The 15,908-nt window shown below is 37.6% G+C and overlaps 1 protein-coding gene across 2 annotated transcripts in view; it reads left to right on the plus strand.

Moving 5' to 3' along the window:
* Positions 1 to 15,908, plus strand: part of LOC127628830 (ubiquitin-like modifier-activating enzyme 1) — a 48,186-nt gene that overhangs the window by 13,641 nt on the left and 18,637 nt on the right. For both annotated transcript variants that reach the window (XM_052105745.1, XM_052105744.1), the window contains exons 5-12: positions 332 to 466; positions 589 to 695; positions 782 to 872; positions 1,032 to 1,164; positions 5,831 to 5,928; positions 6,024 to 6,170; positions 9,285 to 9,461; positions 9,780 to 9,887. In XM_052105745.1, coding sequence (XP_051961705.1) covers positions 332 to 466; positions 589 to 695; positions 782 to 872; positions 1,032 to 1,164; positions 5,831 to 5,928; positions 6,024 to 6,170; positions 9,285 to 9,461; positions 9,780 to 9,887 — 996 coding nt within the window. The remainder of the gene's footprint in view (positions 1 to 331; positions 467 to 588; positions 696 to 781; positions 873 to 1,031; positions 1,165 to 5,830; positions 5,929 to 6,023; positions 6,171 to 9,284; positions 9,462 to 9,779; positions 9,888 to 15,908) is intronic.

Raw genomic sequence — 15,908 nt, forward strand, 5'->3', positions numbered from 1 at the left:
GTTTTTTATTTTTAATAAATTTGCAAAGATTTCAAACAAACTTCTTTCACGTTGTCATTATGGGGTATTGTTTGTAGAATTGAGGAAAAAAATTATTTTGGAATAAGGCTGTAACAACAATGTTGAGAAGTGAAGCGCTGTGAATACTTTCCAGATGCACTGTAGTAACATGTTCCTTGCATTGCTGTTAATCATTTAAGAAACTGAAATTGCTTAAAAGATAACTTGAATTAGTTGCAATATTTTGAGAAGCCTGTGGCAAAATTTGATGCTACAAAAACACTGCTTGAAGTGAAATAAATGTAATTTGTGTTTATTTTATGCTTTATAGTTTTATCTGCGTGAGGAGGATCTTGGGAAGAATCGTGCCGAGGTCAGCCAGAGTCGACTGGCAGAACTGAACAGCTATGTACCTGTGACCTCCTACAATAGCACCCTCACCAATGAGTACCTGACTCAGTTTCAGGTACTGCAGTATTGGCTGCTCTTGATCATAAAAATAATTGACTTTGTCCACATTATAATGCAGTGGTTAATTTGTAACTTAATTGTGACCTAATTGGCTAATAGTCATATGTCATCTTCCAGGTTGTTGTGCTTACCAACTCTAGCCTCGATGAGCAGACACGCTTTGGGGAGTTCTGCCACAGTAACGGCATCAAGTTGATTGTGGCTGTCACACGTGGGCTGTTTGGGTAAGAACGCCTCCCAAAAATAGAAAATGCCTTTTTGATCTCTGATGTTTACGGATCCAGTTTTTCACACATTCTGTTTTGAATAGGCAACTGTTCTGTGATTTTGGGCAAGAAATGGTGGTGTTTGACTCCAATGGAGAGCAGCCACTGAGCGCAATGATCTCAATGATTACAAAGGTAAAAAACTATTGACTTCAGTTAGCCCAATAAAACTGTTGTGAAGGTTGCATAAAAGTTTAAGTCTAATGTAGAGGCAAAATTAACTAGATTGTCAATCATTAAACATGTAATGTAAGGCTCTCTGAACCTTTTTCTTTGTTCATGTTGTGTGAAAAGGACAGTGCTGGTGTGGTTACGTGTCTGGATGAAACACGGCATGGATTTGAGAGTGGAGACTACGTCACTTTTACAGAAGTGCAGGGCATGACTGAGCTTAATGGCTGTGAACCAGTAGAGATCAAGACACTGGGTGAGTTGATTGTTTTTTTTTGCCATAGAGATTAACAAAACATTCTATAAAAACTAATCTCATCTTTTAAAATAAAATTTCAAGCAAATATGCCATGAGTGGTGCATTTGTGTCTTATCTGGTGTTGCATTTGAGCACTTGAAATGAACTCCGACAGACGTGTACCACAGATCGCACCCAGAGCAGCTCCTGAAGAGTGCATGAAGATTAACCATTACTTAAAGGAATAGTTCACCCAAAAATGTATATTCACTCAATCTGAATTCACCCAAGTCTATCTTCATCAGAACACAATTCGCATGTATAGACGGATCTATTGTGACGTCATTGTTTATGTTTGTCGCGTTGCATCATGGGAATCGTGTGGCAGGAAACACCGCTAGATACCTGTAATTTGATTGTTTTGCACGTTTGGAGGAGGATTTAGAGAAGAGGATGGTTCACTCTTGCTGTGTGGTCGATTGTACGGCTCGTTGGGGGCCTGATAAAAGTTTTTTCAATTCCCTCCGAAAAGGATCGCGAAAAACGAAAGAAATGGTTAGCGTGCAATTAGGCGATTGAACCTGGACGCTCCGAAGAAAGCCTGGATTCCTGCAGCTTCTGATCGAGTTTGTGAGGCTCATTTTGTTCATGGTAAGTCTTAGTGACTATGTATTTATAGAAGATTGAAAAAAATTGAAAAGCAGAATAGGCTGTTTATTTCTGGATTCATATAATATTAGACGCAATTAAAAAAAAAATATTATTTTTTTTTTTTTTTACCTAATTCATATTGACAAGAGTGTCCATATCTAGTTAATCTTATCAGAATAACAAAATATTACATTCTGTTGCTGTGCTTTCATACCTGCAAGCCTCACTAGTACATGCAGCATTTGTAAGTCCTATCCTGACAGCTGCTTCTACTTTAAACATTAAAGCTGCTACATGACTGCATGTTTCTCCAAGACTGGATTTGAAAGGAGAAATGTGTAAGCTGTGATATACAATTTTTCACCATAGTACAGACGCCATTGAAAGTCTCACACTGAACACAATTGAATTGGTACAACAGTCACTACATTTTCAATAAATAAGAACACTGATTAATGAAGACTTACCCGGCTTTGCAGTCGCAGTGAGCAGTGATTATTTCGCCGTTCTCTTTGGCGATCACCCACGGGAGATGCGAATCATGCTGTGACTCTGCTTGGCCAGGTCTAACCTCTGCTTTTAGCACGATCACTGCTTTCTGTTTGGCAGAAAAGATCGGCCCAACTTTTCGAGAAACAAAATAATCATAGGCCTCCAGACTTTTGAAAGCCTTTAATCTTTCATGAGTGAAGGGTCCAGGGGTTTCTATTAAATAAGAATAAATGTCTCCCCAGCAGATTGGTGGCCAAGACACGGGCGAAGTCGGACCAACGCTTTTTGTCATCCCAGATCTCATATGGGCTTTGAATAACTTCGATTTTGTCACCAATACAAATTTTGAGCTTCTCTCCAAACCTCCTCCGGTCTTCAGATGTTAAAGTGCTTATATATTGTGGATTTCGCCCGCTAACTCTCTTGAAAGTGCTCGTCGCGTCTTTACAGCCCGCCATACTGTTTGTTTTGTTGCCACACAACCACTCGCGCATGCGTACAAAGATGTCAACAAAGATCCTCCTATTACTTTTATGCTGCTTAAATATGACTTGGTCCGCCAAAGTATTGGCACCTATTTACTTGCGTTATAAGGACCTGACAGAGGTCTATCTTATAAAAAAAAAAAAATCTTCATTTGTTTTCTGCTGAAGAAAGACAGTCTTACACATCTGGGGGTCAGACTCACATGATTGATTACAGCAGCGGCCAATCGCATGCTTTGCAATCGTAGTCCTACCGGCTACAGCATCACATGCACAGCGATTCTGCATCTGACAGAAATGTAGTGTGAAGAGCTCTGAAGAAGCGGCACTCCTGAAATTTCATTCATATACTCACTGAATGACCTGGTACGTGTGAAGCCGGTTAAATAGTTGCAGTTAATTCTGCAAAATTATGCAGTTAAAAAGGGATGGTTCACCCAAAAATTTAAATTCTCTCTTCTATTCACCCTGAAGCAATCCCAGATTCTTTCTTCTGCAGAACATAGTTTTAGAAGAACATTTCTTTTCTGTAGGTCCTCAATGCAAATGAATGTGTGCCAAACTCAAGACTCCAGGAGTAGTTGTCTGCGTCAATACTCTTAAGCTACCCGGACCCCCTAAAGTTAGCAGTTCTAAAAATTCCACAGTAGTCTGGAGGCACGGTCCGCAAACATTGCTAATCACAGAGCTTCTGCAGCTCTTAAAAAGTGCTGATTTCAGTTTCCTCAAGTAAAGGCCTTTGGATGTTTTCAAAAGTTTTATTTTTTCTTGTTTGGTCTGTTTATCAGTGTAAAACTTGTATTTCATTTACTTTTGTATATGACCAAAAAACAAATCTGCAAATTTTTATGTTTTAGCTTCTAAAACCATAAAGTGTTTTACACTTTTGCTTATTTTGTAGTTCTTAAAATAAAAACTTATTAGACATCTGTCTGTCTCTTATTGATCTGACTATATAATATAATTTCCTATTTAAGCATATAGCACAGGGTTTCATCACATGGTTATATGATAGTATGCTGTTGTTTTTCTTCGATTTTGGGTGTCTTATTTTCACTATACGTGTTTGCATAACTGGAAGTGCACAATAATTGTGGTTGTTTGATCAAATAACTGCAATAAGACGATTATTTAATAACTGCGTCAGGCCTAATGGGGATATTGTGTGCATCTTTCATGTAGAACATTCAAGATGGAATTAGAATATTCTTGTAGACTGGTGTCTTCATTTCACAACACAGGTTTTTAGTAAGATTTAAGTGTGAGGACTGAAACTGCCACTGCAAAACCATGTTTTTGTTTATATTGATTGGGATTCTGTTTTGGTCAACACAGTGTCAAGTCATTACCAATAATGCAATTAAGGTTTTGTAACTTGCAGGTTGTGTTCAGTAAAGGCTTGTTTTTGGCAAGCTTCGCAGAGAGCTTCTTTCATCTATCTTGGTGTAAGGCAATATTCATGTTTTCGTCTTGACAAATTTGCAACAGTTACAGACGTCTGGAACTTTCTGACATTATCTTGCTGGGCTTGACGGTGTTTACCACTTTATTTACCTTTTTTAACATTTTTGCTACCTGATTTGTGTAGGGCAGTTGTTTTCAGAATCTTGGACCGTAAGACCCCTCTAAGAAAGACCTTTTACAAGATTTAAAAATAATAACAATTCTCTAGATTTACAAACATAGTTATGTTGTATAGGCATTTACAATAGCAAAGCAAGTCATAAATAAGATTTAAAGTTTTTTCAGGTATTTTTCACTAGTGTAATATTGCAAAATGCATCATTTCAGGTTTTGGATCAATTAACCAATGATGATCAATAACTTTTAATTCAGTCTGATGCGTGATTAACAGCCATACATTTTGTCTATGAATAATATGTAACCTTATTCTGCATTTTTTTTTTAATTAAAAATACCTGTTTGTCCTCATGACCATGGGATAACTTGGCCTAACAGTTTAGCATATATCTGTGATAAAATCACAGCACATGAGTCTGTCTTTATGTGAAACTGCACTTGTCACAAACATATGACATATTGACCTGATATCAAGTTGAACTCATAATAATGGACGTATGTGAATTTGTTCAGCATAATTTTGGTGCCCTAGATACATTTGTGAAGCTGTTTTCCACTGAGGTGACACAAGATGCCCATTGCAACAGATGTTTAATTGACTTATTTGCTCACCTCACTTACATTGTCAGCGAGCATCAGAATATCATTCTTACAATAGGAATTTAACCATGTATAATGCTTCATTTTCTTAAAAAAAAAAAAAAAGTTAATTGGCCAAATGGTGAGTATTTGTGACTACTCAAACTCTGATATCGTTTCTCCCTTGATATAACACGTCTGCAGAAGCAGAGTATGAATGAACAGAGGCAGAGCTGTGTGTGTGTGGCTTTATAATAATTTGCAATTGTCATAGAGTAGCGTAGTTTATTAGAGAGCGAGTGTTGTCATTGGCGAGCGGAGAGATTCACGCTGGCACAACTGGCATGCATGTTGTGTTCTCAACATAAACAATATTATGACGCTACGATCTATTAAGCAGGACTTTAGTCCATTATGCCAATGATTTTTATTTATCTTTACAATACATTTTTATTGTATTTATGTCTTTCTATTTTACTTGGTGAAATTATCAATCTCCACGCCTCCCCTGACATGTTCTGGCACGACTCCCAGAGGGCAATTATAATGAATCACTTCCGTTACTACCTCTACCTCAGTATAACAGGAACTGTTCAAGTTCCTGAATCCAAAGGAACAAATGGCTTATAATTGCAAATGTTTTTTTAGGAATCCCATTATGTTTTGAGTCTTGTATTTGCTGAAAAAAAAAAAAATCCTCCTTCATGAAATACACAATGGCATATCCTTACTCAATTAAATATTTTTAAGCTGTATAATTTTTAGTTTTATTTATTGCAATATTTACAGCTCTGTTTTATAAAAGATTCTAATAGTGCTCGAGTTGACCGTATACTTTTGGAAGGTTAGCAGTCTTGTGGTCTGTTGTATGTGACTGTAATATCCTCTGCCATCAGGTCCTTACACCTTCAGCATCTGTGACACCAGCTCTTTCTCAGACTATGTGAGAGGAGGTATTGTCACACAAGTCAAGATGCCCAAGACGATTGCCTTTGTAAGTTGACACTCTTGTTGAGGCTAGTATTGTGGAATGCATATTAAGTGATTATTACATTTTTAATTAATGTGCATACTTTCTTCTTCCCTTAGAAATCGCTGCCCTCCTCCATGACCGAACCAGAGTTTATGATTACTGACTTTGCTAAATTTGATCGGCCAGGCCAACTGCATGTGGGCTTTCAGGCATTGCACGCTTTTGAGAAGAAGTACAGCCGTCCGCCAAAGCCCTGGAATCAGGTGAGCTATGGCACAAAGTCTGAGCTTTTGAAGCATTTTTTTTCCTAGACTTGGTAATTAAACAAGGAGGGGCTGTCTGACCAATCTGTTCAAGTACATTGTTTACTTGCAACTAACTGTCCCAAACAAAACTCTGAATATGTTGCCCAGATTCAATGATGTGGAAAACACGAGAGAGAGTGAGAGATATTTCTAGAGAGAGAGATTTTTGAGACCGATTTTAGAGTGGCTGATATAGTTCATTTTTGAGCTGGAATGAAGACTTTTTCTATGTGGATTGTGCACTGATTTTGCACCTATATGACTATGCAAAGGTACTCCGAAACTGCTGCTTAAATATTTTTATCAAAGAATATTTGACATTATTATTATAATACACTGTCAACCAATTCTAGAAATGAACTGAGAAAATAAAGAATAAATAAAAATACAATAAATAGCTTAATAAACATCAGTAGTACGGTTTAGTATCAGTCACATGCTGACTATTTTAATACTGCCAGTCAATTAGGGGCAGGTTTTAAAACAAGAAGCATTTACAAGTCAAGAGATTTACTTTCCAGCATTGCATCTCACCAACCCAAGCATCGTTTTCTGCACTAAATGTAATGGGGAAAAAAAGTTTTCATATCGGAAAACGTATACGTTTATACGATATATCTGTGAAAGGTTAATATCGGCCGACCGATAAACTAGTTTTGTTTCAGAGAGAGGGAAAAAGTGTCATTCAGAATGTAATTTTGGTTCTGATGGCCTCGACAGCATAAATCATTCCTTTGGAACTACTGCGAATGAGAGAGGTTCAGCACTTGTGTTCTCGCATCACCTTAAATCACAGGGTGACAGTTATGTCAGAGGGGATGCTCGCTGTCCACTGGAGAATCCCCGACAGACGTGGTACTCGCAGGTTGGGGCGTCGTGCGCATAGGCAGAATAGAGAATGGGCTGTGGCCCGTGTCACTACTTGGCACGCACATACACTTTATGGAATTTCTGACAGTGTTTCTAGTATTCTCATTGCGGGCGATGTTCTGGGAGTGGTAAATACGGGGCGGATCTACTGTCCAGGGGGAGTCCTCTGTATGGAGAGTGGAAGCTTCACCCTCAGGTGGTGAGTCAGCTCTAGGAGGAATACGGGCGAACTGCTGTAGATCTCTTTGCATTGTATGAAATTGCTCATTGTCCTCTGTTCTTTCTGGTGAGAGATGTGCTCCTATGGGTGTGAATGCTCTAGCGCATTCGTGGCCATATGCACAATGGTTTTCTGCACAACTGTCAGGTCAGCAGTCTTCCCCATGATTGTGAATTCAACTGAACCAGACTGAGAGACCATTTAAAGGCTCAGGAACCCTTTGCAGGTGTTTAGCTGATTAGAGTGTGACACTTTGAGCCTACAATACTGAACCTTTTCACAATATTCTAATTTTCTGAGATTTCTGAATTTGGGGTTTTCATAAGCTGTAAGCCATAATCATCAAAATTCTATCAAATAAAGGCTTGAAATATCTTACTTTGCTTGTAATGAGTCTATATAATATATTAGTTTCACCTTTTAAGTTGAATTACTGAAATTTATGAACTTTTGCACGATATTCTAATTTTTCGAGTTTCACCTGTATATATACATATATACATATATATATTTTTTATTTTATTTATTAGAGGTCTTGGATGGACAAGTTTGACAAATGCTTATCAATAATACTCTTATGGCTAAAATGTCAGTATGACTAAATGTTACTAAAATGTCAACCGTTTTCATTGACTAAAACTACATTAAAAAGCCCAGACTTTGTCAAATAAAACTTGACTAAAAAAATTAAAATAGGATAAGGTTGACTAAATATGATAAAAGTCCTGTGTCAAATGTCCTTTTTAGTTAAGACTAAATTAAAAACAGTTGACAAAATCAACAATAGTATTGCGAGGTCATTAGTAGTGTATTAACTCAAAGCCAACATTTACATGTTTTTAACGTCACTGTTTTTAATCAGTATGGTACCACCTCCGCCTCATTTTGAGCCAGGTAAAACTCTGGTTATACTGTGATGTTTTGGCTTTAAGATAAATACGCTGAGCAGAGATGGGCACTGTGCAAAATTTGCTAAATGAAAGTTGCTACATCACGTGGCAACATGACAAAATTATGTCAGCACCTGAAACAGCACAGAGATAAGTATGATGAATGCATGACGGTGATTAGAAGCCCAGATTAGTAAAGAGACTGCTGAAACAACATGTAAGCCAAACAAAACGAAGCACAATTACAGATGTGTTTGCGAGTGTCACGTCATATGACAAGTCTTCACAGAGATATAAAGAAATCACTTACTCCATAACGCGCTGCTTGGCAGGAGACAAGATGCACAGTTAGCAAAGTGGGATTTCAGAAAATTATCCACACTGGACAAGAGGTACCAGCAATAAGTAGAACGTTTTAGAAAGATGATTTGAAAATACCAGTTGGTCATTTAAAAAAAAAAAAAACGCACAACTGCAACAACAGTTTAGTGGTTTGATCGAGTGAACCACACTTTTATATTCCGTTTCCTTTTCAAAAGAGTTATACAACTTACATGTTACATCCTGCTTAAATGTCCCCGTTTGTTTGGACAATCTTATTTTTGTGAAAATGTGTATGTTCTTATTTTATTTAGGTGTAATATTGAGAAAATAACAAGTTTGCTGTAATGCAAAGATATTATGTAATTTTGTAAAAATATAATTTCAATTTGAAAACACTGCATTTAAAGTTGTTGTTGCTATTTTGTATGTTTTGAGTTGAGAAATACAAATTTCAGCATTATCCGTAATCTATTTGTACATTTTCCTTGATAACCAAGCAAGTTGACTCGTACCATTTGTTTATTGTATTGCAATCGCAATATTTACCTCAGTAATCGCAATATGACATTTTCTCCAAATCGTACAGCCCTATTTTGGATATATAATTCCAAAAAGCAATACACAGGTCTGGTAATATTAGAATGGTCTGGTGCTCACTGTATTCAATTTAATTGCTTAGGAATGTGGATGTGTGGACATCAGACTGAGTGATTCAGCAGTGATATCTCTCTCTCTCTCTCTCTCTCTCTCTCTCTCTCTGTGCTGCAGTCAGATGCGGACAAGCTCGTGACTCTGGCTGAAGAGGTGAACTCTGCACAGACCGGATCTGCCAAGCAGGATCAGCTGGACCAGGCACTTATCAAAAAGCTTTCCTGCGTGGCCGATGGAGACCTGGCACCCGTCAATGCCTTTATTGGTGGGCTTGCTGCCCAGGAGGTTTTGAAGGTAATACAGCCATCCAGGTTGCTTTTGTGTTTTCTAGTTTCAGTTTTAAATTTCCAGTTTAAGTATTTTTAGGGCTGCCAAAGTTAATGTAACTTCTGATGTAATATAAATATTTAATGTCATTCAAGACTCTATTGTCAATGGTATCTAGTAATATTTTAGTGTTTAATGAAGGTGGGATGTCAAGTTTTCAGTTTTAATATACTGTGTATCAAACAAAATGTGTGGTCATGGATTATTTTAGTTGCAGTTTTTCCAATTATGTATTTTATTTTTTATTAACAATGTGAATGCTCTATTGTTTCTTCACACACACAGGCATGCACAGGGAAGTTTATGCCCATTTTGCAGTGGCTATATTTTGATGCTCTGGAGTGTTTACCTGAGGGAGAGGAAACTGTTCTTGCAGAGGAAGAGTGTGCACCTGTGAGTTCCTCTAATCCAAAACACCTTCATCTGTGTCTTCTGTTAACAATTTTTATTGATTCCATTCACAAACTAAATAAACGTCATCGGAAATGTGGAATCAAATGATATACATTAAGCCCCTCCCCCCAAACATCCCCACCGCCACAAAAGCGCACTCCAGTGGTCATAATTATTTGGAACAAAAACATTTAAATAAGTATACTTAAAAAAAAAAAAAGAAACAGTAAGAATGCACATACACATTTGAAAATACAAATCCCTCTCCACTGCCCCTCCCCGAGAACCCTCCAATAACCCCACTTCCTATTAAACAAATCCCATTTCCCAGCCTTCTATACATCACCTCCTTGAATGCCGCCACCCCGCCCATCTCTGTGCACCACTCCTGAAATGAGGGTTCTCCGGCTGACTTCCATCCCCTAAAAATGATCCGTCTGCTGATCATAACTCTGGCTAGGACCCAACTTTTTATATATCTATCCCCTATATTAATGACCTTCGCCTAGGATAGAGAGTCTGGTGCAAAATTAAAATTGCACCCTTGCATCTCTAGAAGTAGACTTAACGTGTTTGAGTCCTAGCCCACACTCCCTCCTCATATACCAATTTTAAATCTTCTATAATCTCATGAGAGAAGTTGAAACTCAGTCCCCCAGACTCTGAATAAGCAGGGAGTAATAAACTGATGCCTCCATGTAGGGTTGTGCCGATGGACGATATCATCGTCCATCGTGATGGCTGACCAACATCACGATGTAGAGCCACTATCGTGATGCCACGCTCCCTTTTGCGAGTCTTGCTAGTGTGACTCACTAATCCTAGTCTATTCTATAGTTAACCTAAAAACATTGCAGGGATTGCTCTGTAAATTAAATTGAGAATATAACTAATGCATATATGCTATTTTAAATACTGTAGTATATGCCAGAGGCGTGACGTGTTAGTCTGTGAAAATACCGTGTCAGGCAGGCTACACAAATATTGATCTTGACATTGTTAGCTTCTTGTCTTTTTTTTACATGTCTTACACTGTACATTTAGATTAAAATATTTTATGTTGTAGGCTACAAGAAAATAGCCTTTATTAATTAATTATTAGTAGTGTCTCAGAAAATCTTGCTCATTGTCACATAGCTCTTGTATACACTGAAGCGGCAGTTTAAGATAAACCCAGACCAGCGAATGTCAAATAACTTTTGTCTGGTTAATACTTTTAAAGAAAAATTACCTTGGCCATAAATCCATAATGTCAAATCAAATGAAAGAAACAAGGTGAGTATGAATAACACACATTTATTAAAACATAGAAGAACAACAAATAAAACAAGAAAACGGGAACAACACTCAGACCGATACTCGGCATTAACATTTCACTTATAATTAGCAGCACAATTAACTTCAGCACAGGCTACAAAATAAATTATGTTATTGAAATATTGTAAAGTGGTCATATGAACTACACAAATGAACGTTTAAAAAATAATATGCAAAATCGAATAGCTCCGCAACGGATGGCGAAAAATGCAGATTGGTCGTCTGCCCATCTTTTGCGCGGATCACACATGAGCAGATCTTGCACAAAACTTCGGACGGGTCCCTTAGCTGTCCACTCTCATCAGGTCTAAATCCAAAAAATTGCCATATAGGCGAAGTAGTACCCTTTTTAGCAACCAACACCAACACCATTGTATCAACTCTACGTGGAAGGAAGCTACTTTTTTTTTCTTACGTGCAATATATTAAAAAGCCCGGATGAGTACTAATTAGTTGGGCTAGTAAAATAACGAAATTATAGTTTTTCAGTAGAAAAAAAATATCTATGTAAAGAGATATATTAAAATAAAAAGTGCTTAAAAGTGCACAACTCTTCTTAAGTGGAAGAAATATTTTTCCCCCTTACGTGCAACCTATGGAAAGTCGCGGATGAGTCAGTTGGGATAGTAAAATAACTGAAATTATAGTTTTTAAGTGGAAAATAGTATTTATGTAAAGAGATATATTAAAATAAAAAGTGCACAACTCTTCTTAAGTGAAAGCTAAAAAAAAAAAATGCTTCACGTGTCGTGCAACCTACTGTTAAAGCGCCGACGAGTCATTCGTTGGGTTAGTAAAATAACGAAATTATAATTTTTCATATAATTTTTGAAAATTATATGAAATTATATAACCCCCCACCCCACCGACGATATCATCGTCCATCGCGATGTTTTACTGTCAACATCGTCAACTGCCAATTTAGGGGACATCGCCCAACCCTACCTCCATGACCTTTTCCAAAAGCAGTAATCACCACTCCCAGAGTATCTGCTGCTTTAGGGAGTGTATGCTACTCCCAAAAATAGTACAGAGCAGGTGGCGCAGCTGTAAATGCCTAAAGAAGTGAGATCTGGGAATCCTAAAATGTTGAACCATATTTTCAAAGATCTCAACACTCTACTCTCATATAGGTCACATTAATAGGAGTGTATTAATCTCCCTCACAATCCACTCTGACTAGCAGAAATGTGGCTTATTAATATGTAATTTTGGGTTCAGCCAAAAACTGGAGGCAACATTTAAATAAATATCCGAATTAAACACAGTGCAAATGCTATTTGCATTGCCGTCATGTTCAACATTTCTTGCCTAATTTCTCCTACCAAATTGAGTCCCGGGCTCGGGGCCTCCGCAGGGGTGTCAGCTAGAGCTTGCAAGTGTCTTTTTAATGTCTCCAAAGCACGAGGATTTTGAATATTTTGTTCCATAAATGTTATAGGAAGACAATATGTCTAGTGTATCGAATCTCACCGGTTTATGTAAATGGTGTTAAAACTAGCAAAGTACGCAGAGCTTGCTATGGCATCACGCAACTCCATTTGTCTTCTGAGATTTAGTGTATCTACATCTTCAGTGCAGAATAAGCTGCCTCCAAAAATCTTGTAATTTCAGAATATGTACTGTATTTGTTGGACACGCTTCTTAGCTGGTAATAAAGTGCATTCTTTAGTTATGCAGATGAGAAGCAGAGATGAAAACTGGAGTTGCTCTTAAGTTGCAAAAAAAATAAAAAATAACTTTTGACTCGACTCGGTCTCGTAAACTATTTATTTGAGACTTGACTTGGACTCGGTCATAGACTTGTAAAAAACAAGTCATTTTGTGACACTTTTTTTTTTTTCAACCGTTGCGACTACAGAGTTGGCAAGCTTCTCTCCATTTATGCCCTGCTGTTTTCTGTTTAGCGATATCAAATGACATAATCATCAATAGTGGAATGAAAACATGCTATTCGCTAACCTGATCAATGGACAAAGGAGCCCGAGCACAGAGCAGGCAGGTGCACTTGTGCGTCTCGCGGACCGGATTCGAACTCAACCTCACAGCTCACATTACTGCGCTGCGAGGACCAGTGAAGCATGGCAGAAACATTTAAATTGGGCACAGAATTCTCTGGTACAAACCTGTCGGTGAGCAAGCATTAAATGCCCTGACAAAATGGTAGTGATGCTGAGAGAACATTGTGACATGCACAGACATGAATTAGCAAACATCAGGGACTTATGAACCTGTCTGGTGAGCAGTATGAAATCTGGAAACATGGACATTGTCCCTTGACCCAAATATATGATGTAATAATAGTGCTGGGCATTATGGACAAAATATATATATTTTAGTTTGAAATAAAATTTTATTAGGGCTGCCCCCGACCAAAGATCAGAATGTTTTGAGTTCCAGGGCTGAGACAGAATGTTGTAAGTAACATTGCTATCACCTGTTCTACATCACAGAGAAATACTAAACCACAATAATGAGCCTTTAAAATATAAATTTTACAAGCACACTCAAGAAGCGACCGGCAGCGACACCTGCAAAAGTGGTAATGATTCTGAATGTGTTGGAAAAACCAGCAAGGAGACTGTCTGAACAAACATTTTGTTAATTTATTAATATACAAATTGTAACATCAGTTACATCACATAACTTATGAACTTGTAAAAATAACACATCTAAATAAAAAAAACAGCCTTTTGTTAAACTAAATAATATTTTTGTTTATTTAAAAAAAAAAAATGGAAATGAGTATAAATTATTAACAAACGAATAAATAAATATACAACAACCTGATACACTACCCCCAAGGTCCCACAGTCAGAGCACAAACCGAGCCATGAAGTCCAAGGAATTGTCTGTATACCTCAGAGACAGGATTGTATCGAGGCACAGATCTGGGGAAGGGTTCAGAATTCTTTTTGCAGCATTGAAGGTCCCAATGAGCACAGTGGCCTCCATCCGTAAATGGAAGAAGTTGGAACCACCAGGACACTTCCTAGAGCTGGCTGCCTGACCAAACTGAGTGATCAGGGGAGAAGGGCCTTAGTCAGGGAGGTGACCAAGAACCCAATGGTCACTCTGACAGAGCTCCAGCATTTCTCTGTGGAGAGAGGAGAACCTTCCAGAAGAACAACCATCTCTGCAACACTCCACCAATCAGGCCTGTATGGTAGTGTGGCTAGACAGAAGCCACTCCTCAGTAAAAGGCACATGACAGCCCACCTGAAGTTTGCCAAAAGGCACCTGAAGGACTCTCAGACCATGAGAAACTACAGTCTCTGGTCTGATGAAACAATGATTGAACTCTTTGACCTGAATGGCAAGCGTCATGTCTGGGGGAAACGGGCACCGCTCATCACCTGGCCAATACCATCCCTACAGTGAAGCATGGTGGTGGCAGCATCATGCTGTGGGGATGTTTTTCAGCGGCAGGAACTGGGAGACTAGTCAGGATAGATGAATGTAGCAATGCACAGAGATCCTCGATTAAAACCTCTGGACCTCAGACTGGGGTGAAGGTTCATCTTCCAACAGGACAATGACCCTAAGCACACAGCCAAGATAACAAAGGAGTGGCTATGGGACAACTCTGTGAATGTCCTTGAGTGGCCCAGACTTGAACCCGATTGAACATCTCTGGAGTAGGGTTGCAACGGTATGAGATTTTCACGGTATGATAACCGTATCACAAAATATCACAGTATACGGTATTACACAAGAAGTATTATCAGTGAAAACGGAAGGGTTATTTATTTTTGAGCAGACACTTTATTATAATTGAAACTTGAAATCATTTATTTTATTGACGTATGTGTAAAAAAAAAAAAAAAAAAAAAAGTCTCCCTTTTGAAAATAAAATAAATAGAAAAAATAAACTAACAGAATTATAATAAACCGAATTATAAACATGATAAAAAATGTTATATAATTAAAGCATGTTAGTTTACATGTTGGCATAGCGTGTTAAATTAACTACTAAATGAAAACTCTCATCAGCTTTGTGAGCTTTTAAAGTAATGTCCTACGATTATTAACAGTTAACATATACTGTAGATGCACAACAGCACAGCCAGACTGCTGCTGTCTGCACCTTTAACTCAGTGGTTCTCAACTGGTTTTGCTTCAGGACAGATTTTACACTAGAAATCAAGTGTCGACCTGCCATAGATTAAACATAACCTTTATTTAATGTATCCTGGGTTGCATTTCCTTTTATGTTGCATAGTTTTGTTCATGGTTTTCCAGTACAAGGACATGCATCAAGTGACGTTATTTTAGTTGTTGATGTCAACAACAAAATCTACATGAAGTTTTCTCTCCCCCTTTTAAAAATTGAAGAACATATTTACATATATTAGCCCATTATTATCCTGTTTGTTACCTAATATTACATATTAATACACATATTACACAGAAGCAAAGGCTCCTCGTTACCAAGGTTATGTCGGAGTGCTAGTCTTAAATAGTAGTAATAATAATAAATTAATGTATTTATGAAAAATAAATACTAGATGAAACACATCTTGAAACTTTAACTACAACTGCCATTGTTGATATAAAATGAGGTCTAATAGATTCAACCTTTAGATTATTTCATATGAAACTATAACATTTTGTCAAAATGTAACCGTTACTCAGAGTAACTCAGTTACTCATGTAAAATCCTGAAACAAATTTGTAAAGGTGATTTGTAATTATTAATATTTT

This window comes from Xyrauchen texanus, chromosome 35 (genome assembly GCF_025860055.1).
Source record: "Xyrauchen texanus isolate HMW12.3.18 chromosome 35, RBS_HiC_50CHRs, whole genome shotgun sequence".
NCBI lineage: Eukaryota > Metazoa > Chordata > Actinopteri > Cypriniformes > Catostomidae > Xyrauchen > Xyrauchen texanus.